Below are 24,845 nucleotides of genomic sequence, written 5' to 3' on the forward strand. Positions count from 1 at the left end.
GAGTGCCACTGGGACAACGACTTAAAAGCACCGCTACCAATGGTAACTTTTAACAGGTTCAGAGAAGAAGAGTGAAGGTTACAAAAAGGATAAATGTGAAGAACAGACTGCAATGATAGCAGTGCTAGACCACGCACAGCTTTAACACCAGCAAATTAAAATGGGATGACAACTCAAGTCTAGCTACTTTTCTTGACCACCTTTCCAGCTAAGTCATCAAGGGAAATGTCACGCCGCCCCCCTCCCCCTCACCTGTTTCCTTTAGTCTCCTACGGTCCAACAGCCTCCCGTGTCTGAGGAATCTTTCTGCTGCCTAGAACTCAGAACTTCCTTTTTATAGCAATGCAATGTGGTGCTGTCTGATGACATCACATCTTGCCTACGTATTTAAGTTCTCTACTCTCAACCAGTGCCTTGGCAACAGGCTTCCTGCTGTCCTGTTGGCTTCTGTGTTCCTATCCTGCCTTGTTCCAGTGCTCCTGCCAGCTCACTCTTGACCTGCTGTTTTTCCATGTTCCTGCCAGCCCACTCCTGCCCTGCTTTGTTTCAGTGTTCCTGCCAGCGTGCTCCTGCCCAGCCCACTCCTACCCTGTCTTGTTCCCACGTGCTCGCCAGTCTGTTCCTGCCCAGCTTTGTTCGAATGCTCCTGTCAACCGCTCCTACCTGCTTTTTCATGACTTTTTCTTAAATCACATCTTGCAAGGCAACAAAAAAAAATGTTAAACGTGTTGACAATGGCATATTTGTAGGTACTATCAAGATGTTAAAGTGGGGCTCCAAGAAGAGGAAGTTGCATTAAAGGGCTTTCAAGAATAGCAGTCAGGCTGCCTGAAGAAAAAGGGCTTGGGTTTGCAACAGGCAGCTACATGGGTAGAATGTTGGGTGGGTGGAAGCAAGTTAAGCAAGAAAAGAGAGGACCTGAAAAATGAAAGCTAAGAAATAACTGGACTGATGAAAACTACGCAACGGAAGAAACTGTGTCAAGGACCTCTTAATTTACAATTTCTGCTGCTCTATTATGACAACTGCAGATACACTTCATATTCAGATTATGTACAGGATAGCATCTAAAAGATGAACACTGTGTCACTGTTTTTGTCCTAAATGGTCACACTGAGCTGTTTTAAGCAAAGGTCCCAAATGGTACATTAAATTATTTATTTAATTTATTTATTGTTTGCTCCATGGGAAAACATTCATTTTCTTCAGTGCTCTGGGAGGTCTTATCACTACTCAAAATTATAGATTGTTCTGTGGTTCAAAAAAAATGTAATAATTTTCTTTTCTTCCTGCCACCAGTCCAGACACATGGGTTATGCTTCCCAACCAATAGATGGAAAGAGAGAACAGGCCTTTAGGTTGACATCATCCTCGCTATATACACTGGTGTATCAGAGGGCCTTGTCTGTTATTTTTCAGTCTCCAGCAGATGTTAGTCTGTGTCTAAACTGGTGCAGCACACTGATGAGGGAGCTGGTGAGGGAAGTAGGGAGAGAGTCTTGGGACTTTTCTGCCTGGGGTGAGCTGAGAATGAATTTACGGTACATATCATGGTTTAGCTGATCTACCTTTACCTTTGGGGACCAGCTCCTGGAAGGGAGTTATAGGTGGGTGCAATTCTCACACCAACATACCCAGTGGGTACTGCTTTTTTACACTGAGGCTATTTTTTAAAAAATTAATATATTTTATCCTTCAGATCTGAGTCCCCAGTGTGACACTATATTGGAGTGATGTGTTTGATAGTTTCTTTGTTATAACTACACACTCGTTGCAGATTGTTTATATGTGCTAAGAGAAAGAATATACGCATAGGGCTATACTACCGTCCACCAGGCCAGACCAATCACAGAGATCAAGATATGTTAACAGAAATTAGAAAAGCAAGCACATTTGGCACCAGTATAATGGGTGATTCCAATTACCCCAATATTGATTGGTTAAATGCAACATCAGGGAGTGCTTGAGAGGTAAATTCCTAGATGTAATAAATGACTGCTTCTTGAAGCAACTAGTTCAGGACCCAACAAGAAAGAGAGCTATTTTAGATCTAGTCTTTGCTGGAATACAGGAATTAGTACAAGAGGCTGGGAAACAGTGATCATAACATGATCAAATTTGACTTAAATGGGGTGCACTCAATAAGGAAATCTACTGTAGCAGTATTTAATTTTCAAAAGGATAACTATGAGAAAATGAGAAAAATGGTTGAAAAAAAGCTGAAAGGCTCAGCTGCAAAAGGTTAGGACTTTAAATAGATAACATCACATGAAAAGGGGGAAGAAAATCAAACAGATATAAAGGATGTTCAACTTTATAATGCAGCATTATAATTATTTTTTGTTTTAGTATGAATGGTATCATATTTGTTTAGTTATTTCTTCAGTGTGCATTTTTTTTTTTTGGTTTGTGCTTTCCTATCAAAAATTGCATTTCTTAGTTTTTATTTCTTGTGTTTTAAATGTATATTTTTTATAATGTAAACCGTTCCCATTTGCGGATGTAATAAGTGACAGTATAGTAAACAAACGATAAACGATAAATCAGGCATGGACGTTGTTTAAAAAAAACATTTTGGAAGCCCAGACCAGATGTATTCCACGTATTAATAACGGTGAAAAGAGCAGCAAACGACACCCAGCATGATTAAAGGGAGAAGTGAACGATGCTATCAGAGCCAAAAGAACATTTTTCAGATTATGGAAAAAAAGATCTGAATGAAGAAACTAAGAAGCAACATAAGCACTGGCAAGTTAGATGAAAAGCACTGATAAAGAAAGCAAAAAAGAATATGAAGAGAAACTTGCTGAAGAGGCAAAAACTCACATTATAAACTTTTTCAAGTATACCACAAGCAGAAAGCCTGTGAGGGAATCATTATCAAGGAGTAAAAAGGGGCAATCAGGAAGGACAAAACCATAGCTGAGAGGCTGAATGAATTCTTTGCCTCGGTCTTTACTAAAGAAGATATAAGAGATTTACCTGTACCAAAGTTGGTTTTCAAGGGTGACTATGCAGAGGAACAAAGAAATTGCGGTGAACCTGGAACACATACTGAGCCAAATCAACAAATTAAAAAATAATAAATAACCTGGAGAGGATGGTATACACCCTAGGGTACTGAAAGAACTCAAATATGAAATTGCAGATCTGATGTTGGTGATCTGTAACCTGTCATTAAAATCATCTGTAGTACCTGAACATTAAAGGATGGCCAATTTAATGCCTATTTTTAAAAAGGGATCTAGAGGTGATCTGGAAAATTACAGGATAGTAAGCCTGACGTCAGTGCCGGGCAAAATAGTGGAAACTATTATAAAGAATAAAATCACTGCACATAGACAAACAGTTTAATGAGACAGAGTCAACATGGATTCAGCCAACGGAAGTCTTGCCTCACCAATTTGCTTCATTTTTATGAATGCATGAATAAACATGTGGATGAAGGTGAGCCAGTTGATGTAGTGTATCTAACATAGTAACACAAATGATGGCAAATAAAGAACTGTATGCTCCAGCCAGTATGCTACCATGATAAACTCATAGCATAAGGTATATATATGATACTATATATATATATATATATATATATATATATATATACACACACACATATATTTATACTTGATCTTGATTTGTCCTTGCCATTTTCAGGAAACAAACCGTAAAGGTCTGCCCAGCACTGGCCTTATTCTCCAGCACCTGAAGCTAGATCTGTCCAGGCACAATCAGGACACAGACCACAGAAGTTTGCCCAGCACTGACTTTGCTTCCCAATTATTGGTGTTGCCATCTAATCACCACTAAGCCTGTTTGATTCCTTGCCTTCTATACAGGATTCATTTGTGTTTATCCCATGCACTTTTGAATTCTGTTATTTTCACCACCACTACCTCCCGCGGGAGGACATTCCAGGTATCTACCGCCTTCTCCGTGAAATGAATCAGCGCCCTACAATATACGAACAGCGATACTGGGTCAGACCAATGGTTTATCTAGTCCAGTATCCTGCTTCCAACAGTGGCCAATCCAGGTCACAAGTACCTGATAGAAACCCAATTAGTAGCAACATTCCATGCTAACAAAACCCCGGGGCAAGCAGTGGCTTCCCCTATGTCCATCTCAATAAAAGACTATGGCCTTTTCCTCCAGGAACTTGTCCAAACCTTTTTTTTAAACCTAAATATGCTAACCACTGTTACCAAATACTCCGGCAGCGAGTTCCAGAACTTAACAATTGTTTGGGTGAAAAAACATTTCCCCCTATTTGTTTTAAAAGTATTTCCATATAATTTCATTGAGTGTCCCCTAGAGTGAAAAATTGATTCACTTTTACCCGTTCTAAACCACTCAAGGATTTATAGACCTCAATCACATCCTCCCTCAGCCATCTCTTTTCCAAGCTAAAGAGCCAAAACCTCTTTAGCCTTTCCTCCTATGGGAAGAGTTCATTCCCCTTTATCATTTTGGTTGCTCTTTCAATCTTTTCTAACTCCGCTATATCTTTTTTTGAGATACGGCAACCAGAACTGAATGTAGTGCTCAAGGTGAGGTCACACCATGGAGCAATACAAAGGCATTATAATAATCTTGGTACTATTATGCATCCCTTTCCTAATAATGCCTAGCATACTGTTTGCTTTTTTTTTTGGCTGCCGCCACACACAGGACAGAAGATTGCAGTGTACTGTCTACAAAGACACCTAGATCTTTTTCTTGAGTGCTGACTCCTAAGGTGGATCCTAGCATCAGAAAACTATTTTTCAGATTAATCTTCACAACCTCAATTCATGTCCTCTCATTCTATCACCTTTCTTTCTCTGGAAAAAGTTTGTTTATAGATTAAAACCTTTCAAATATTTAAACGTCTACCATATCACCCTGACCCTCCTTTCTGCCAGGGTATACATCTTCCGGTCCTCAAATCTTTCCTCATTCGTCTTGCAATGCAAATATCATACCATTTTCATCGCTTTTCTCTGAACAGCTTCAAGTCCTTTTACGTCCTTAGCAAGATACATCCTCAAAACTGAGCACAATACTCCAAGTGGGACCTCGCTGACTTGTGCAGGGGCATCAACACCTCCTTTCTTCTGCTGATTATACCCCTCTCTATGCAACCTAGCATCCTTCTGGCCTTGGCCACCGCCTTGTCACATTGTTTTGTCACCTTGAGATCCTCAGACACCATCACCCGAAGGTCCCTCCTCCTGAGCTGTTCTTATCAATATCTCTCTTACTATCTGGTATATCTCCTTTTGATTTCTGCACCTCACGTGATTACTCTGCACTTCTTGGCATTAAATTTTACCTAATGATACACTCAAGCTTGCAATTAATTTGAAACTCCAAAGTCATAGTTTCACACTACCTGTGTATATTGTTACAGGATACAAGAATCAATTGTCACCCACAATTCTATGCAAATCTTTCAGCATAAGTGAAGAAAAAAAAAGGAGTTTCAGTAATGCTGGGTGGCGTTACTGAAACCCCTTTTTTTCACCACTTATGCTGAAATATTTGCATAGAATTGTGGGTGACAATTGATTCTTGTATCCTGTAACAATATACACAGCTAGTGTGAAGCTGTGACATTAAATTTTAACTGCCACACCTTTGATCATTCTTCTAGTTTTTGGAGTTCTCCCTCCAGGGTATCCACAGTTATCTTCGTGTCATCCGCAAAAAGGCAAACTTTTCCTTCTAATCCTTCAGCAATGTCTCTCACAAATATATTAAACAGATTCAGCCTCAATACCGACCTGAGGAACTCCACTACTCACCTTCCTTTCCTATGAGTGAATTCCATTTATCACCACCCTCCGTCGCCTCTTGGTCCACCAGTTTCCAATCCAGTTCACCGCTTTGGGTCGTAAATTCTGCCTTGCTTATTCCTCTGTGAGGAACTATATCAAAGGCTTTGCTGAAATCCAAGTACATTACATCTAGTGCATTTCCTTTACCCAGTTCATTGGTCACCCTATCAAACAAATCAATCAGATTAATTTGGTAGGATTTTCCTTTGGTAAAGCCATGTTGCCTTGTATCCTACAACCCATTGGCTTTAAGAAAACTAACTCTTTTGATTCAGTAGCAACTCCATTATTTTTCCTACCACCGACGTGAGGATTACCAACCTGTAGTTTCCCACTTCTTTCCTGTTCCTGCTTTTGTGAAGAGGGACCACATCCATTCATCTCCAATCCCGCGAAACCTCTCCCGTCTCTAAAGATCAATTAAATAAATCCTCACGTGGTCCTGCCAGGACTTCTCTGAGCAACGAGTATCCTGGGATGTACCCCATCTGGCCTCATAACTTTGTCCACGTTCAGATTTTCAAGATGTTTATAAATGCTTTCTTCCATGAACAGTGCAATATCCAATCGACTCCCACGTATATCCTTCTCCAGGATTATTTACATAAGAAGGATTTGTTTAGCTCGTTCGATTTTCCTCATCACTCACCACATAGCCATTTTCAGCATCTTTCAGTCTTACAGTAATTCCATTCCTACCTTTTCTTCTTTCACCAATATATCTGAAAAAGGTCTTGTCACCTCTTCACATCTTTAGCCATAATTTCTTCCACCTACGCTTTTGGCGAGCTGTATTTCCCTAATCGCTTCAATTTTAATCTGGTAATCTTTTCAGTGATCCTCTTGTTGTGTTCTTCTGTATTTCCTGAATGCAGCCTCTTTTGTCATGTATTCAGCCACTTGTTGCTCTCTATGCGCCAAAGTTGATATTGTTGGCCAGGTTATTTCTCCTCAGGTGGAACATAATATCAGTATTAGAATCCTTATTCCCTTCTCAGATCACATTCAGAATTTGGTTGGTACTTCTGGTAGCAGAGGGTCCTGGAAGGCATTTCACTAGGCTGGGACCCTTGAACTGTGTTACTAAGTTAATGCCTCTTATAATGGAGTCTCCTAGCACTAAGAACTTTTTGCTTTGAGCTGATCTGTCATTGTTTGGGGGATTTATTTTGGACTGCATTACCTCTGGCTTCACCCTCAGTACTTCTTTTCTGAGCATCATGATGCTCCAATACAGCACAGGAATTATACAGGGGCAAAGACTGGGAGGGTGAACACCACTGACACGGGTCGTAATCTACCTAAGCTTCCTGTGACTCATCTATTCCTCTATTGCTTTATTCTCTGTGGCAGTGCTGGTGGCAAATTGGCTGGGAATAGGGTAATCCTGGATGCTTATTGCTGCGAATGCCTTCTTGAGTTTGTTGATTTCATCTTTCATAGGTGACATTCACAGACAGATGGGGCAAGCTCTAAGGTTACCGCTGGTTTGCTTTAGGACTAAGGCACCACATATATTGCACTGAATGAATATCGTGTTGATATGATTAACAAGAGTGAGAAGATGTACTATGTTAATGAGTATAAGACTGTCCAATATAGGGTTTTATTGAAGACAAATGTCTCCTGATTTTCCTATATTGGGAGAGCTAGATTATGGATAGTTAGGAGAGGGGTGGACAGGGAGGGAATACAAAGTCAGGAGGAAAACAAATATAGCAACTTATAGGAGTGAGAGGAAATTAAGGGTTTTTTTTTTCTCCTGTATAGGATAGATGGAGGTAAAGTCAGCACATTATCAAGATAATAGGAGACAGGGACAGACAGGTAAGAGAGCAGTTTAGAATCTATGAATCAATCCAAACACAAACATCTGAAAATATGTAAATTCAGAAAGCTTAGCTTTTAACCATACAGTACTCCAAATACAAAGTGTGTGCTTTTCAGGAATTCTCAACTCTCCAGAAAGCAGCCACTCCCTTAAACAGATTCCACTAGGCACCAGGTACAACAGGAGTCAAACTAATTTAATTAAATCTCAGTAAACTCTGTAGTAGAAAGAAGGTTCAACACACAGATCTGGAAATAAGGCACCCTTATTGAATGGTCTACTTCAGAATTTAAAAAAAAGCACAAGGCACAAGAGCATGTTGTAGTCAGGAGGAAATCAGAAATATAGCAACTTACAGGAATGAGAGGAAATAAGGGTTCCCCCCCCCCCCCTATATAGGATAAATGGAGGTAAAGTCAGCAGATTATCAAGTAAGATATTGAGAGGGGGCACACAGGTAAAAGAGCAGCTTAGAATCTATAAATTGCATTGAGCCTGCCATGTGTGGGAAAGCGCGGGGTACAAATGTAATAAATAAATCCAAACACAAAAATATGAAAATATTTTAGGCATGCAGTAGTCCAAATCAAAAACAAATCAATCTGGGTTTTTAGAAAGCGTTTGACAAAGTCCCTCATAAGAGCCTAATGAGAAAATTAAAAACCCATGGAATAGGAGGCATTGTTCTGTTGTGGATTAGGAATTGGTTGAAGGATAGATAGAAAACAGAAAGTAGGGTTAAACGGTAAATTCTCTCAGTGGAAGGGGGTGAATAGTGAAGTGCCACAGGGATCTGTACTGGGATCGGTGCTATTTAACATATTTATTAATTATCTGGAAATGGGAACAACAAGCGAGGTGATTAAATTTGCAGATAACACAAAACTATTCATCGTTGTTAAAATGCATGCAGAGTGTGAAAAATTGCACAAGACCTTAGAAAGTTTGAAGACCGAGCATCCAAATGGCAGATGAGATTTAATATGGACAAATGCAAAGTGATGCACATCGGGAATAATAATCTAAATCATAGCTATTTAATGCTAGGTTCCACCCTAGGAGTCAGTACCCCAAAAAAAGATCTAGGTGTCATCGTAGACAAGAACCTGAAATCTTCTGCTCAGTGTCTGGCAGCAGTCAAAAAAAGCAAACAGAATGCCTAGGAGTTATTAGGAAAGGGATATAAAATAAGAAAGATTATTATGCTGCTTCTGTATCACTCCATGGCTGACCACACCTTGAGTATTGTGTACAATTCTGGTCGTTGTTTCTGAAAAAATAGCACAATTTGAAAAGAATCAAAGAACAGCAACCAAAATAATTAAGGGGATGAAACTCCAAGGTTTAAAAGGTTAGGAATCTTCAGCTTGGAAAAGACTGATGAGGGGGATATGATAGAGGTCTACAAAATAATGAGTATTGTAGAAAATATAAACCTAAATCCATTTTTTTTACACTTTCAGAAAGTACAAAGACTAAGGGAAACTCAAGGAAGTCGCACGGTACAACTTATTTTTTATTTCTACGTCTGTTAATATATATTTATTGTTTTTATTCATAAGCATCCATATTTGCCATTGTATCTTGAAGAAATAAGAATAAGGACTAAGTCTTTTCACTACATCTATAAAAATTTATATGTTTAATTTTATTGTTTTTAACTGGACACTACTTTTTATTTTGGAATGTTGTAATTTTACCTCCAATTACAATTTGTGATATGTTTTTATTAGACTCCTGAAGCAGGCATTTACCGAAACATAGTCTGTGTTGGATCGTTCAATAAAATTTCTGACACTACCTAATTCAGAAGGCTCACTGAGCTTCTTGTATGCATTCTTTTTGTTTGAAGTTTGGATTCCCTCTGCTTGACCGACTACTTTTAAAATGAACAGGAGGAAAAAAATTTTCACTCAGTTAAGTTCTGGAACTTGTCAGAGGATATGGTGTCAGCAGTTAATGTATCTGGGTTTAAAAACGGTTTGGACAAGTTCCTGGACAAAAAGTCCATAGTCTGTTATTGAGATAGACTTGGGGACTTGCTTGTCCCTGGGATCAGCAGAATGAATCTTGCTACTATTTGGGATTCTGTCAGGTACTTGTGACCTGAATTGCCCACTGTTGGAAGTAGGATACTGGGATAGAATCACCATTGATCTGACCCAATAGTATGCCTATTCTTATGTCCGTCACGTTCAAGGGTCCTAAGTTCTTGATAAAAGCACTTCTAAGTATGGTCCAGCTTTCTCTGGGGCTTGTAAGTACGCCAAACATCAACTTTATCTGTCACTGTAGTTGTCTTTTCATCCACACGTGGATAGTCCAAGACCTCTACAAGATTCTCGGTTGTCAGCTATCTCACCTCTAATCTCCTCTCAAACTCTGCAAAGTGCCATTTGTTTCAGGTGGTCACTTAGAGAAAATTTGTTTAGAAAGTGATCTCTCCCTGACAGATGTTTTATTTTAATACCATTATCCCAGTGTTCTGTGATGTCAACCCTCTTGTAGAACACCAAGTCTAGTAAAGGGCCTTTTCATGGGTTAGAGAATTGATCATCTGTGTGAATCCTAGTCTGTCATTCTGTCTAGAAAGACGGATCTGGTGCTATCTGGGGTTTCAATATGTAAATTACAGTCACAGACGACCACCACCTCATTCAAGGTCACCTCTGTAATAAGATAAAGGACTTCTTGCATAGATACTGTGTTATGAGGTGCTCAGTATACCATAAGCAGCCAGATTAGTTTCTCCTCTTTTAGCTGGATTAATGAAAATTCTGCTTCATTTAGATGGTGGATAGCGACTCAGCGCAGCTTGATTGTATCCAGGGTCAGACCTCCTACCCCTCCCACTTCATCTCCTTGGTCTTAGCTAATGCTAGATACCATTCACAGATGACATCATAGATCACTGAGCATTCACCAGGCCTATGGTTCCAAAGGGTGGTCTGGAGGTGCTAGGAATAGCTTGGATATGGTAGCGAAGTGATCGTTTGGGTATGTTAGGTAGGTAGGTGACCTCCCAGCACTTTTGTCTTGCTTTGATAGGGATTATAGTTTCCATTTCCACATACCAGTGGGATCCAAGAGACTTCCTGGTCTACTGGGCCAAGGCACATGCTTGGTGTCAGATACTGCTTAGGCAAATTTCACTAGGTAGCACTACAGGTTTAAAACACACTGTGGATCAGCAATGTTTCAGTGGCTTGGGTGCAGTAGCGCAAAGTTACTTACCTATAGGTAGTATTCACCAAGGACAGCAGGACATATGTCCTCACATGGGTGAAATCATCCAGGAAGCCCCAGTGTGGATACTAGAGAAGGGCGACAAAAATGATAAAGGGGATGGGACGACTTTCCTATAAGGAAAGGCTAAATCAGCTAGGGCTCTTCAGACTGGAGAAAAGACGGTTCAGGTGAGATATGATAGAGGTCTATGAAATAAGTGGAGTGAAACGGGTAGATGTGAATCGCTTGTTTACTCTTTCCAAAAATACTGGGACTAGGGGTAACGTAATGAAGCTACAAAGCAGTAAATTTAAAACAAATTGGAGAAAATATTTCTTCACTCAAGGTGTAATTAAACTCAAATTCGTTGTCAGAGAATGTAGTAAAAGCAGCTAGCTTAGCGGGGCTTTAAAAAGGCAGTCCATAAGCCAGTATTAAGATGGACTTGGGGAAAATCCACTGCTTATTTCTAGGATAAGCAACATAAAATGTATTGTTCTGTTTTTATCATTTCTATAGTGCTACTAGACGTACGCAACGCTGTACATTGGACATGAAGAGACAGTCCCTTATCAACAGAGCTTACAATATAATTAGGACAAATAAGGGATAAGGGAATAATTAAGGTGGGAATGATAAAACATACATGGGTACTGAATGAGTATGGGTTAGGAGTTAAAAGCAGCATCAAAAAGGTGGGCTTTTAGCTTAGATCTGAAGACGGCCAGAGATGGAGCTTGACGTACTGGCTCAGGAAGTCAAGGCATATGGTGCAGCAAGATAAAAGGAACGGAGTCTGGAGTTAGCAGTGGAGGAGAAGAGTGCAGATAAGAGAGATTTACCCAGTGAAAGGAGTACCCAGGGAGGAGTGTAGGGAGAGAAGAGTGGAGAGGAACTGACGAGCTGCAGAGTGAATACACTTCTAAGTCAATAAGAGGAGTTTGAACTGTATACGAAAACAGATAGGGAGCCAATGAAGTGACCTGAGAGGGCTAATATGCGCATAGCGACACTGGCGGAATATAAGTTGTGCAGCAAAATTTTGAACAAATTAAAGGGGAGAGAGATGGCTTAGTGAGAGACCTGTGAGAAGCAAATAGCAATAGTCTCAGCGAGAGGTGATAAGAGTGTGGATAAAGATTATGGTAGTATGCTCAGAAAGGGAAGGACAAATTTTGGTGATATCATAGAGAAAGAAAACAACAGGTTTTAGCAGGCTGTTGAATATGTGCCGAGGAGAGAGAGGAGCTGAAGATGACCCCAAGGTTATGAGCTGATGAGACAGGGAGGATGAGAGTGTTATCCACAGAAACAGAGAATGGGGGAAGAGGAGAGGTTGGTTTACAGGGAAAAATAAGAAGCTTAGTCTTCATCATGTTTAGTTCCATATGGCAGTGAGACATCCAGGCAGCAATGTCAGACAGGCAGGCTGATACTTTAGGCCTGGATTCATGCTGAAATTTCTGGTGTGGAGAGGTAGATCTGGGAGTCATCAACATAAAGGTGATACTGAAAACCATGGGATGAGATCAGAGTACCAAGGGAAGAAGTATAGATGAAGAAAAGAAGAGGACTCAGGACAGATCCCTGAAGTACACCAACTCATAGTGGGATAGAAGTGGAGGAGGATCCACCAGAGTATACACTAAAAGTGTGATGGGAGAGATTAGAAGAAAACCAGGAAAGAACAGAGCCCTGAAATCCAAATGAGGACAGCGTTTCAAGGAGTAGGTGGTGATCAACAGTGTCAAAAGCAGAAGATAAATTGAGAAGGATGAGGACAGAAGAGAGAACTTTGGACCTGGCCAACAGGTCCACTGGAGACTTTTGCAAGTGCTGTTTCAGCTGAATGAAGTGGGTGAAAGCCAGATTGAAATGGATCAAGAATAATTTGAGATGAAAAAAAGTCAAGACAATGGCAACGAACAGCACATTCAAGTATCTTGGATAGGAAAGGGAGGTGAGAGATGGGGTGATAGTTGGAAGGACAGGTAGCGTCCAATGAAGGTTTTTTGAGGAGAGGAGCGACTATGGCATATTTGAAGACATAGAAACAATTGCAGTGGAAAGTGAAAGCTTGAGGATATGACAGATAAAAGGGATGACAGTAGGAGAGAGAGTGCTAAGAAGATGGGTGGGAATAGGATCAGAAGAACAGGTAAGTTTCGAGGAGGAAATAAAATGTGCAGTTTCCTCTTCAGTAATTTCAGAAAAGGAAGAAAAGGAGGCAGGGGTTGAAGGAGGGTTGAGAGAATGGACTAAGGGAAGGAGAGGTGGAGGTGACTTGGTTGAGAATTCAAGTTTAATCTTGTGAACCTTATCATGAAAGTATTCAGCCAGAGTCTGGGGAGAAAGTGAAAGGGGAGTTGGAGGTAGGCACTTTAGGAGAGAGTTCAGTGTGATAACATGATGTTGAGGGTTTGAGCCAAGAGAATTTGTCAACTGGATGTAGTAGTCCTGTTTAGCAAGTGAAAGAGCAGACTGGAAGGAAGTCAGCACGAATTTGAAATGTATGAAGTCAGCATGGTCACAAGATTTCAGTCAATGGCGTTTGGCAGAGCAGGCACAGGAACGTGTGGATTCTAGAGGTCGGCCAAGGCTGGGGTTTGCTACGCCATACAGAACGGGGAATGGGAGAAGCGAGAGAATCCAGAACAGAGGAGAGAGTAGTATTATAGGAAGAGACAGCCTCATTGACAGACTTGGATAACATGGTGGTTGAGAAGAAATTTGAAACACTGGAGGACAGAGCAGAAGGGAAAATTAGGTTCTTACCATGATAATTTTCTTTCCTTTAGTCATAGCAGATGAAGCCATTACGTATGGGTTGTGTCCATCAACCAGCAGGGGGAGATAGAGAGCACTCAACTTTTCACAGTGCCTCATGGCCAGCTAGCTCCACTGCCTCTTCAGTATTTGAAGCTTCCAAAGCAGTATGGCAAACCGCAATGGGAATAACATGAACTTTCCTCACAGCGAACAATGGCCCCTTAACAAGGGCATAAACTCCAAAAAAGGAGGGAATGAACTCAACCTCCTGGAGCGAATAAACTTGTCCTCCACTTTGTATAAACGGAGGGCATACTTGCATCCTCCTGGAGGGAATAAACTCATCCTCCTATAACTGTAACAAGAATCCTGAAGACTGTTTTCCGACTCCCCAAGGAAGGAATATAACTTCAGGAAACAAGAACAGCACCTAAAATCAGAATCACTGCAATACAGACAATCATACAGGGAGGGCTCATGGCGTCATCTGCTATGACTAAAGGAAAGAAAATTATCATGGTAAGAACCTAATTTTCCCTTCCTTGTCATCAAGCAGATGAACCCATTACGTATGGGATGTAACAAAGCAATCCCTATATAGGGTGGGAACAAGCCACACCACGCGCTAGCACCTGTGCTCCAAAACGCGCATCCCTCCTAGCAGCCACATCCAGCCTGTAATGTCGGGCGAAAGAGAGCTTAGAAGTCCATGTTGCACCACTGCAAATCTCATGAAGAGATAGTGCTCCAGTTTCCGCCCAGGAGGAGGAAATTGCTCTTGTGGAATGTGCCTTAAAGGCTTCAGGCGGAGCCTGCCCAGACAGCAGATATGCTGAAAAGATAGCTTCTTTGAGCCAACAGACAATAGTGGCTTTAGACGCTGAAGACCCTCTGCGAGGACCTGCAAACAGCACAAAAAGATGATCAGAGGTCCTGAAAGAATTTGTAATTCGCAGATACTGCAACAGAGTCCTGCGCCCATCCAAAAGGTGCAACTGCCCAAATGAATCTGGAAACTCCTCCTCAACAAAGGAGGGAAGAAAAACAGGCTGGTTTAGGTGAAATGCTGAAACCACCTTAAGCATGAAGGAAGGCACGGTCCGAACCGTGACCCCTGACTCTGAGAATTGAAGAAAAGGGTCTCTACAGGACAGCGCCTGGAGCTCTGACACCCGTCTCGTCAAGGTAATGGCCACTAAAAAGACGGCCTTCAGTGTCAAATCTTTCTCTGAAGCACGCCAAAGCGGTTCAAAGGAAGCCCCCTGAAGGGCCTTCAATACTAACCCCAGGTTCCAAGCTGGACAAGGTGCCCGCACGGGAGGACGGAGCCGAAGCACCCCTCTAAGAAACCATGCAACATCTGGATGAGCAGCTAAGGACACGCCTTCAACCTTGCCACGCAGGGAGGACAATGCTGCCACTTGCACCTGCAGAAAATTATAGGCCAAGCCTTTGTGTACATCATCCTGCAAAAAGTCCAGAATTGGCGAGACAGGAGCCCGCAACGGAGAAAGCGCTCTTGAAACACACCAGACTTCAAACTGGCGCCAAATCCTGGCATAAGCCACGGAAGTGGAGCGCTTACGGGCCTGCAGGAGAGTGGAAATTACCTTATTTGAGTAGCCTTTATCTCTCAATTGTGCCCTTTCAATAGCCATGCCATAAGACCAAAGCGGCAGGCGTCCTCCATGGCCACCGGACCCTGTGACAACAGGTGCGGAACCAGAGGTGATGGAAAGGGAGCCTCCAATAGCATCTGTCGGAGGTCCGCATACCAAGGCCTCCTGGGCCAATCCGGGGTGATGAGCACCACTTCTCCTGGATGCAGCTGAATCCGCAGGAGCACTCGCCCTATCAAGGGCCACGGAGGGAAGACATACAGCAAGCCCAGGGGCCAGGTTTGAACCAAGGCATCCAACCAGGCAGAGCGAGGATCCCTCCCCGTCTGCTGAAGAAGCACGGGACTTTGGCATTGGAACTGGTCGCCATAAGATCCATCACTGGCTTGCCCCATTTGGCACATATCTGCAGGAATACATCGTCTGCTAGTTCCCACTCCGCTGGATCGATCTGATGCCTGCTTAGATAGTCGGCTTGCATGTTGCTCTTACCTGCAATTTGAGCTGCTGACAGGGACTGTAGATGCAGCTCGGCCCAGTGGCAAATTTGTTCGGCCTGCGTGGCTAGAGCTCTGCACTGAGTGCCGCCTTGTCAATTTATGTAGGCCACTGCTGTCGTGTTGTCCGACATCACTCGGACAGCCAATCCTTCCAGGGTCACTTGAAAAGCCAGAAGAGCCAGAAACACCGCTTTCAACTCCAGGCGGTTGATAGACCACTCCGACTCGTCGGGCGTCCACAGACCCTGGGCATGCTTCCCCTGGCAATGTGCGCCCCAGCCCTTCAGGCTGGCATCTGTCACCACTAGGCACCAGACGGGGAGCGCCAGCGGCATTCCCCGCCGCAACATGCTGTCCGAGAGCCACCACTCCATACTGAGGCGGGCCGCAGGGAACCAAGAAAGTCTGCACTGATAATCCTGAGATACTGAAGACCATCGTTGAAGTAGAGAATACTATAGAGGTCTCAGGTGAGCTCTCGCCCATGGCACCACTTCCAAGGTGGCCGTCATCGATCCCAACAGCTGGACAATGTCCCAAGCTCGCGGGCGGGGCATCCTCAGGAGCAGATGGACCTGATTCTGACGCTTGCACCGCCTTTGCTCGGGACAAAGGCTGTGTCGAACCTGTGCCCCCAAATATTCTAGAGATTGCGAGGGGGTCAGGTAACTTTTGGCCATATTGACGACCCAGCCCAGAGATTGAAGGACTGAAACCACTCTGGCTGTAGCTAGATGACTCTCTTTTTCTGAGTCTGCTCTGATGAGCCAGTCGTCTAGATACGGGTGAACCCGGATACCCTCTCGCCTGAGAAAGGCAGCTACTACCACCATTACCTTGGAGAAGGTTTGGGGAGCTGTGGCGAGGCCAAAAGGCAAGGCCCGAAACTGGAAATGTTTTCCCAACACCACAAACCGCAGAAACTTCTGGTGCGGGGGCCAAATTGGTATGTGCAAGTAAGCTTCTTTCAGGTCCAGAGACGTGAGAGACTCTCCCGGCTGTACCGCCGCAATGACGGAGCGCAGGGATTCCATGTGAAAATACTGCACTCTTAAGGACTTGTTTAGCTCTTTTAAGTCCAGGATCGGGCAAAAAGACCCACCTTTCGTGGCACCACAAAGTAAATGGAGTAGCGGCCTAGACCTTGTTCGGCGGGAGGCAGCTGGTTGATGGACACAACCCATACGTAATGGCTTCATCTGCTTGATGACAAGGAAGGGTCAATAGCCTGAAGGTTCCTAAATGTACTGGTTGGGACTGAAGGGAAGGGTGTTTAAGTGTTGTTAGAGAGGGGAAGAGATGAAGTGCAGAAACTGGAGAGTGAGCAGCTGGAAAAGAAGATAAGATCAAGACAGTGGCCATTCTGGTGAGTGGGGGTAGTGGAGCACAGTTGAAGATTGAAAGAGGACATTAAAGCGAGAAGCTGAGAAGCATAAGAGTCCGAGGGATCATTAGCATGAATGTTAAAATCCTCAAGAATGAGGGAAGGAGATGAAGATTCAAGAATTAAGGAAAACCAGGTGTCAAAGTCAGTAAGAAAGGGACTTAGAAGTGAATAGACGGATGGAGCGGACTTCGAAGGAAGACTGAGGTGAGACTGAGGTGCAAGTAGAGGCTGAAATCTATGGGAGGGTGGAAGTAGTAGCCTGACACCACCTCTGCTGCCAACCAGGTAACCTCCATGACACAGGGCTGCGGCTGAAGCAGAGTCTTCAGGGCAAAACCAAGTCTCAGGGCAAAAAAATGGAGAGTATGAGAGATAAAGAGGTTGTGGATGTAGGAAAGTTTGTTGCAGACAGAGCAGGCATGGAACAGAGCACATGAGAAAGGCAGGGAAGAAGTGGGGAGGAGAGGAACAGAAATTAGATTGGAGACATCACAGTGTGACCTGCACAAATAGGATGAAAGTTGATGTGGAGGACCAGGATTGGGATTGATATACCCAGCAGCAGCAGAGAGCAGGAGAAGGAGCAAGCGAGTACAGAGAAGGAGATGCATTACAACAGCGACGAAGGTGAGATGTACTCAGATAGAATGGAGATGGTTGAATGGAAGGAAGGAAATGTTGAAGACAGAGCTGAAAAGAAGAGAGAAGACAAAAAAGATGGTGAAATGATGAAAGCAGAATGTGGGTACTGTGTTCCTGCAGTATACAGTGGTTTTAGATGGAGAAAGGTATTGGGAAGGGACAGTACCAAGAAGAGAAAGTGTACTGGAGCTGTAAGTAGTAACTGGGAGAAAATACAAAGTGTATAGAGAAAAAGCTTTAGCGCACAGTACCTACAGCAAAGGCCCTGGGAGTCACCCTGGAGAAGGCTGTGAGGATATGCAGATGGGCTGCAAGTCCTCCACAGCAGCTGGTGGGAGCGCTGGGCACCTCCACCACACACTTCTCAACTAAGAAAAGGCATACCAGGGGTTTGGCCAAAGTCAACATTCCTCCCCCTGAAGGTCACCTGATTTTAGCCAAAAGGCACCTGGAAGCCCTGGGCACTTGGAGCAAAGACCCTGGGAGAATCGGGATAGACCTGGGAGCCACCCTGGGGAAGGCTGTGAGGATATGCAGATGGGCTGCAAGTCCTCCACAGAACCTGGAAGGAAGCTGGTGGGAGTGCTGGGCACCTCCACCATACACCTCCCAACCAAGTAAAGGCTTACCTATGAGCTGCTGCATCCACGCCATCATTCTTTATTGTTGGTAGCATTTTTAATCTCACTTATATTTTCAAACATGCTAGCTTATGCAGCATACAGATGTACACAGAGGAAGTATAACAGAACAACTTTTCATAGGTAGAGTAGTAATTTGTTATAAATCGAAATCAGTATGTCATTTGGAGGGGCTGGTTATAGGGACACCCTAGCATGTGCTATATTTGTGCAGATATTTTTTTCTCCTGGTAAAGGGCCACTATAACAGACATGTTATGAGAATCAGATGCTCAACATTCAGAATTTCCATTTATGACATTTATATCCCACAATAAACATTAATTAGGTTGAAACCTGGGAGCATTTAAAATCTCTTCTTGTTTTTTTTTCCTATGCCTAGAACAAAAGAGAAAGATGGTTTGTGGGAACTTGGTACTTTTGTTTTGTGGAATACAGTGGTATATTATAAAAATGCACTTAATATTGTTTATTACTACTATTTAAATGAGAGATATTCAATAATGGCGGCACAGCTACCTTTATGCAGCAGTCTAAACGTGCCAACATTTTCCAGTTCTGCGATATATGTTTCTTCAAGTCATTTTTCAACAGCATTTTCTCAGTTATTACCCAAATGCGAACACAATTATAATGCTAAACTTTGGATGTTACTGAATTCTATTATTCTGTCTCACTGTATTTCCATTTTTGGCACAGTCATCACAAGAACAAAATATAAGAAAACCAATGGACTGCATTAGGGGCTTATATTTATTTATGTTTGAGATGAGCATGAAAGTATTTTGATTCATATTTTTAATGACTTATTTTTAGCTTGGTAGCCACACTGAACTCAAAATTGTGCGGAAAAATGTGGGATATGTCATAAATAAACCTACTCTTATTATTTTGACTTATGAAAACCACTTGTCCCTGAAACATGCTAAAAACAGAATAATCCATTTGTACAAAAGAGGTGAGGTGAAGATGTGATTCCGTGTGCCCCAATGAGAGTTTAATTTTACTTCCAATCTTTATAACACCAGGCTTCCCAAGGCAGATTACAACAACAGTTAAGATGAACCCATCAGTAAACAGGATATCCTCACTAAAATATGGTCATGTATTACTGTATTGTATTGTATAGTACAGTATAGAAAAATGAATATAAAATATAGCCTTTATTAGTGCCATTTCCATCAGCTACAATAATTTTTGATGCTGTTTTAGTGATATTCAGTTTTGATTTCATGATATTTATATCTATATATGGGAAGTTTTACAATAAATTAGAAAGCTGCCAAATAAGTTTTTTTTAAAAATCGTCCTCCACCTTTTAAGTAACTGCCTATCCAACAAGAACAGCTTTTGACTGTTTACATATGGACCACGAATAGGCAACCAGTTCCTTTTTTACTATAGTTTTCAATAGCATTAGCTAATGTTTTGGGTGAACCAGTGTAGTGAACCACTTTATATATATACTAGCCTTTGAGCCCGTAAAAACGGGCTATTATAGGAAGGGGGGTTGAAAGGCCCGCCCCCGCCGCCGAGTTTGCCGCTGCCCCCCCCCCCCGAGCCGTCACCATCCAACTTCCACCCGGCCGGGCCCTCGCTCCGCTATTGAAACAGCGAAGGTCCGGGAACGCAGCACTGAGCTCTGCTGAGCTGCTGACGTCGGCCTTCCTTCTTCTTCTCTGCCTGTCCCGCCCTTGTGTGACGTAACGTCGTCGAGGGCGGGACAGAGGCAGAGAAGAAGAAGGAAGGGCGATGTCGGCAGCTCAGCAGAGCCGAGTGCTGCGTTCCCAGACCCTCGCTGTTTCAATAGTGGAGCGAGGGCCCGACCGGGTAGAAGGTGGGTGGCGGCGGTGACTCGGGTGGGGGGAGCGTTAGACGGCGGTGTCCCTCCCTCAGAAATGCGCAGTACAGACCCTCTGTGTTCCGCCCCCCCCCCCCCCGTCATCACGTATTGACGCGGGGGCGGGGCAGAGGTCTCTACTGCGCATTTGCGAGTGAGTACGGTCACTCGCCGTTTATATGTTTGATATATATATATATAAACCACCTTGCTGTCTACACACATGAAAAAGGGAGCAGGAAAGCAAAAAAAAAAAAAAAGTTCGTGAAAACCGCATGTCACAGACGAGAAGGGCACATGTCTGAATAGTTCCACGGAAAGAAAACTGTTGGTCCTGTGCGAGTCAGGGAGGTGGGAAAGCACTCACGCACGTTCCTAGCAGTAATAGAACACTGTGCAGTGTCCACACCAAGGCTCCGTGGATGACACTGCCCACATGTGAGAAATGTCCTGCTTATCTCAGAGAAAGTTTTGCCAACTGACACCGCAGGACTAAAGACTGTAGGTCAACAATTCTGAGAGAAGTCAAATTCAGACCAGGCCTGCAAGATTATGGGCTTTTAGTAACTGAAGATCTGAATGGCTATACGTCACACTTCTGTGTGATTTTTTTTCTCTGAAGGTTTAATACAGTGGGGGTTGAGGAACTTTAGTTTCTACAAAATCAGAATCTTAAAGATAGCTAAGCAGTTAAAATAAAATTTCAGCTCACAGATCGTAGTTATTCATTTTGTAGTTTTTGGTTCTGAAATCTTTGGATGATCCAGTTATTCCAGGTCACTTCAGGCTTTTTCTTTTGTTGTATAGAAGTACAGTTAAACAGACCCATCTCAGACCACAAGAAATGAAGGAGAGTTGCCTGTAATGTCAGGGAAAGTAAAAGTCTCCTTTACAAAACAAAGGAAACTCAAAGTAAAACTGAGAACTAGTGCATCAACACAGACTGAATAGAAGTCCTGCAAAATGTGAGCTGTAAATTAAAAAAAAAAAAAAATTTACTGTGAACACAGCCTACACAGTGACAGGGAGCTTCCTCAGAGTGGAGGAGTGGCCTAATGGTTAGGGTGGTGGACTTTGGTCCTCGGGAACTGAGGAACTGAGTTTGATTCCTGGCACAGGCAGCTCCTTGTGACTCTGGGTAAGTCACTCAACCCTCCATTGCCCCATGTAAGCCGCATTGAGCCTGCCATGAGTGGGAAAGCGCGGGGTACAAATGTAACAAAACAAAAAATAACAAAACAAACAAATCAAACAAGCTGTTTGTCCTGTTCACGGGTCCTCAATAGAGGCATAATCCAAGGCATCCATCAAAGATAAATAAAGGAAGTTATTTCATCATCTCATATAGGAATGGGCTTTCAAATCTCATTCAACCAGAGCCCAGGTTTCTTCCTCGGCTTAGTGTTTTACTGTTCTGGGATCTTACCAAGTACTTGTGACCTGGACTGGCCACTGTTGGAAACAAAATACTAGGCTTGATGGACCTTCAGTCTATCCCAGTATGGCAATGCTTATGTGCTTAGTGTAGGTCTGTCCCAGTGGATGATGAAACATTCAAAGCAGCAACTTGGTTTTCCTTACATTCTTTTTTCAAAGTCCTACTGATCGGATATACAAGCCAGAGGGAACATAGCCCTTGGAGGCATAGCTTATGTCCTGGAAGTGACCTGGCTTCTTCCTGCCCACTCTAAATCTCAGCTTAGGTATGTTTTACACATCTGAACTGGCCTGGCAGGACAATGCAGAAGGTAAAATTTATGCTTACCTGTTACTTTTCTTTCCTTGAGTCCTGTCAAATTAGTCCAGAATCCAAATAGAAGCCAGCAAAGCTTCCAGAGTTGTACTGTATGGTGGGGCAAAGAGAGGAAATGGAAGAAGTGATGTTACCTTTCACTCCATTGATGGAATTCTTGATTTTTCATGTTGTCTTTACCTTAGTAGGGTGCATTGCCACAGGGGAAAGGATGACAGACAAACACCTTGATTGTTATTAGCTGGGAAGTTGGAATTCATTTATTTAGCTAGCTTTGACCAGAATATACCAACAAGTTCCTTTGCTGCATCAGATAAATAAATTGAGAATGATGTCAACACAAAATGCTTGCTCTCTGTTTCCATCTATTCGTAGGGAATCCTAATCCTCATGTCATGACTGGTCTGGTGGGACTCAAGGAAAGGAGATTAATAGAAAAATTAAGAAATTTCACTATCATTGGCATCTTCACTGAAATGCATGAGCACTGTGATTTGTAGCATTCAAACTGCTGTATGATCATGGGGAATTTCAAAAAGTGATAATAAGCAATCATTTAAAAAATATACTTACCACCAGTACAAATTATTCTCCAATTGTGCACAGGTGTAAAGAGCACAACAGTGCAATGAGACAATTCGTTCTCCCTGCAGCTCAGAAAAGATCTGCGCTGTGTGTTCTAATTTAGAAGCTACAGAACTTAATGTTTCATCCACCCAAGTAGCAACCTAACAAAGAAAAAGAGTTTATAGAAATGCTCATTAAAATCATGGTTTAGAGCAAATTGAAGTTGTGCTCTGAAAGAAATCTACAGTATGTTTTCAAACCATAGAATTCTACCACATTAAATCTTTTAACAAATTGGACAACTCTTCCTCTATTATATGAAGGGACTACTCTTAAAAAAAAAAAAAACATTCCTCACGGACAGAAGTTTATTTTCATTTCTGCATACACCTGCTTTTCACCAAAATCAAATACTCAATGCCCACTCCATGGCTAGAAATGGGCTTCTCTGTTAGGCCAAGTTTTACTACAGTATAAAGAGACACCTTTTCCATCTCTTCTACCATGGATTTAAACTCTGTATCAACTACATGAGAAACATGCAGAGTGCTGGTGGCCTAGCCCTTCATGATGCTGCACATAAGGTCACTAACAATTGAAGTTTGTATTCAGTGAACACTCGTCTGGAGTAAGAGTTCATCTAGAATTACAGAGAGACTATATAGGCTTTTAGGAAATGATTCTTGAGTTTCTCTGAACATCAAGGATAAAGCAAAGTCACTTGCTTCTAACAAGTTTTCTCCGAAGACAGCAGGGTACCAGTTTTCACAAGTAGGTGACATTCTCCGGAGGAGCCTGAGAATAGAACATCACAAGCAAAACTGAGCTATTCAGAAGGGCTCTCCTGCAAATCTGCAGTAGTTCTTACATAAATGTCATCATATGGGTCCACTGAAGTTCCACTCAGTAATGAGGAGGAGGAGAAACCAACTCCTTGATGACATGTATTGTAAGAAAACATAGTACAGGGCATATACATTATTAAAGCATGGCTCCCACTGATTCTGCATGGTGAAGTGATGGCCAACAAAAAAGAAACCAAAGAAAGACAGACAGACCTCCTAGGTCAGATACTTAAGCTCACAGGAATCTAGTAGCTCAAAAGGAGCTTTCATCAGTTTAGTACCATACTAAGGTCCCAAAACATAGCAAGTACCTTGATGGGAAGCTTTTATAGAAGCAAACCCACATAAAGCAAATAAAGTTAAGTGTGTACAGAGATGAGTTTACCTTTTAGAATGATTCAGGTATGAGCAAATTGCACAAATAAAACTAAACTTGCAGACTTGAAGGCATTCAAGTAGAAAGAGGTATATAGAGGAGACCTTCAGAGACAGAATAAGAGTGATACCACCTCTTGATTGGCAAACCCCAAGCTAGTTTTAGTTTGTTCTTGTTTTGTTTTTAACTCGACTAATTGATCTAGAGAGTATTCCAGCTGTTGTAGTGTTGAATAGCAAAAGTATTTAAAACTTCTCACTTATAACAGCAAACCTCTTCCATTTAAGCTCATCATAGATTCTATGGGAATCTTTCTAGAACAGGCAAACCAATGGATGGGAAAGACCAAAACAATAAGAATAGCTGATATATCTTTATTTGTGGAGTCAGCACTATCAAAAAGATGAATTAACAGTCACTGTAGCGTGGACTCAAGCCTTAATCTTTTCTAGAAGCCAGAATAAGACACATTGTCAGACAAATCAAGAACTGAATACTACACCAACATTCAAGCTGTGAGGCCCAAAGACCTAATACTATGATATATGAGTATCTTAATTCTGTGCTATGAAAGTTGGAGAACTCTCCAAATAAATCAGATCCCTGGCATGATGGAATATGTCTTGGTCAATAAGGGGATAGTAGGATCAGAGCCCCCTGTTTCTTCCAAACTTTAGCAAAATCTTTGCTACTGGAAGGATTGATGATAGAGCAAACAGAAAACTTCTCCCCAATACAGGTATACAGCAACTGAAGCTAGTTTGTCGTACGTCTTTATCCTCAAACAGAATTAAGAAACTTCCAAGTTCAGAGTAGAGTCAAATGGAGCTACTATGGGTGCTTCTCATTTGCTATCTACTGTCCAGAAATCATTTCAATGATTGAAGGATTCAACTCAGTGTATCCACTAGCTGATCAACATTCAGCTGATGGCAGTCAAAGGCTTTTGAAGTGCTGATCATTGCTAGCTAAATTAGAACCAGATATTCAATGCTGGGTCATGTCCAGGAACTGACACTGAATATCTGTGC

General features: G+C 42.3%; 1 protein-coding gene across 1 annotated transcript in view; it reads right to left on the reverse strand.

Annotated features, from left to right (window-relative positions):
* Positions 1-24,845, reverse strand: part of UBR5 (ubiquitin protein ligase E3 component n-recognin 5) — a 651,214-nt gene that overhangs the window by 493,515 nt on the left and 132,854 nt on the right. The window contains 1 exon segment of the mRNA XM_030189847.1: positions 22,600-22,754. Coding sequence (XP_030045707.1) covers positions 22,600-22,754 — 155 coding nt within the window.

The sequence above is a fragment of the Microcaecilia unicolor genome, chromosome 1 (assembly GCF_901765095.1).
Source record: "Microcaecilia unicolor chromosome 1, aMicUni1.1, whole genome shotgun sequence".
NCBI classification, from domain to species: Eukaryota; Metazoa; Chordata; class Amphibia; order Gymnophiona; family Siphonopidae; genus Microcaecilia; species Microcaecilia unicolor.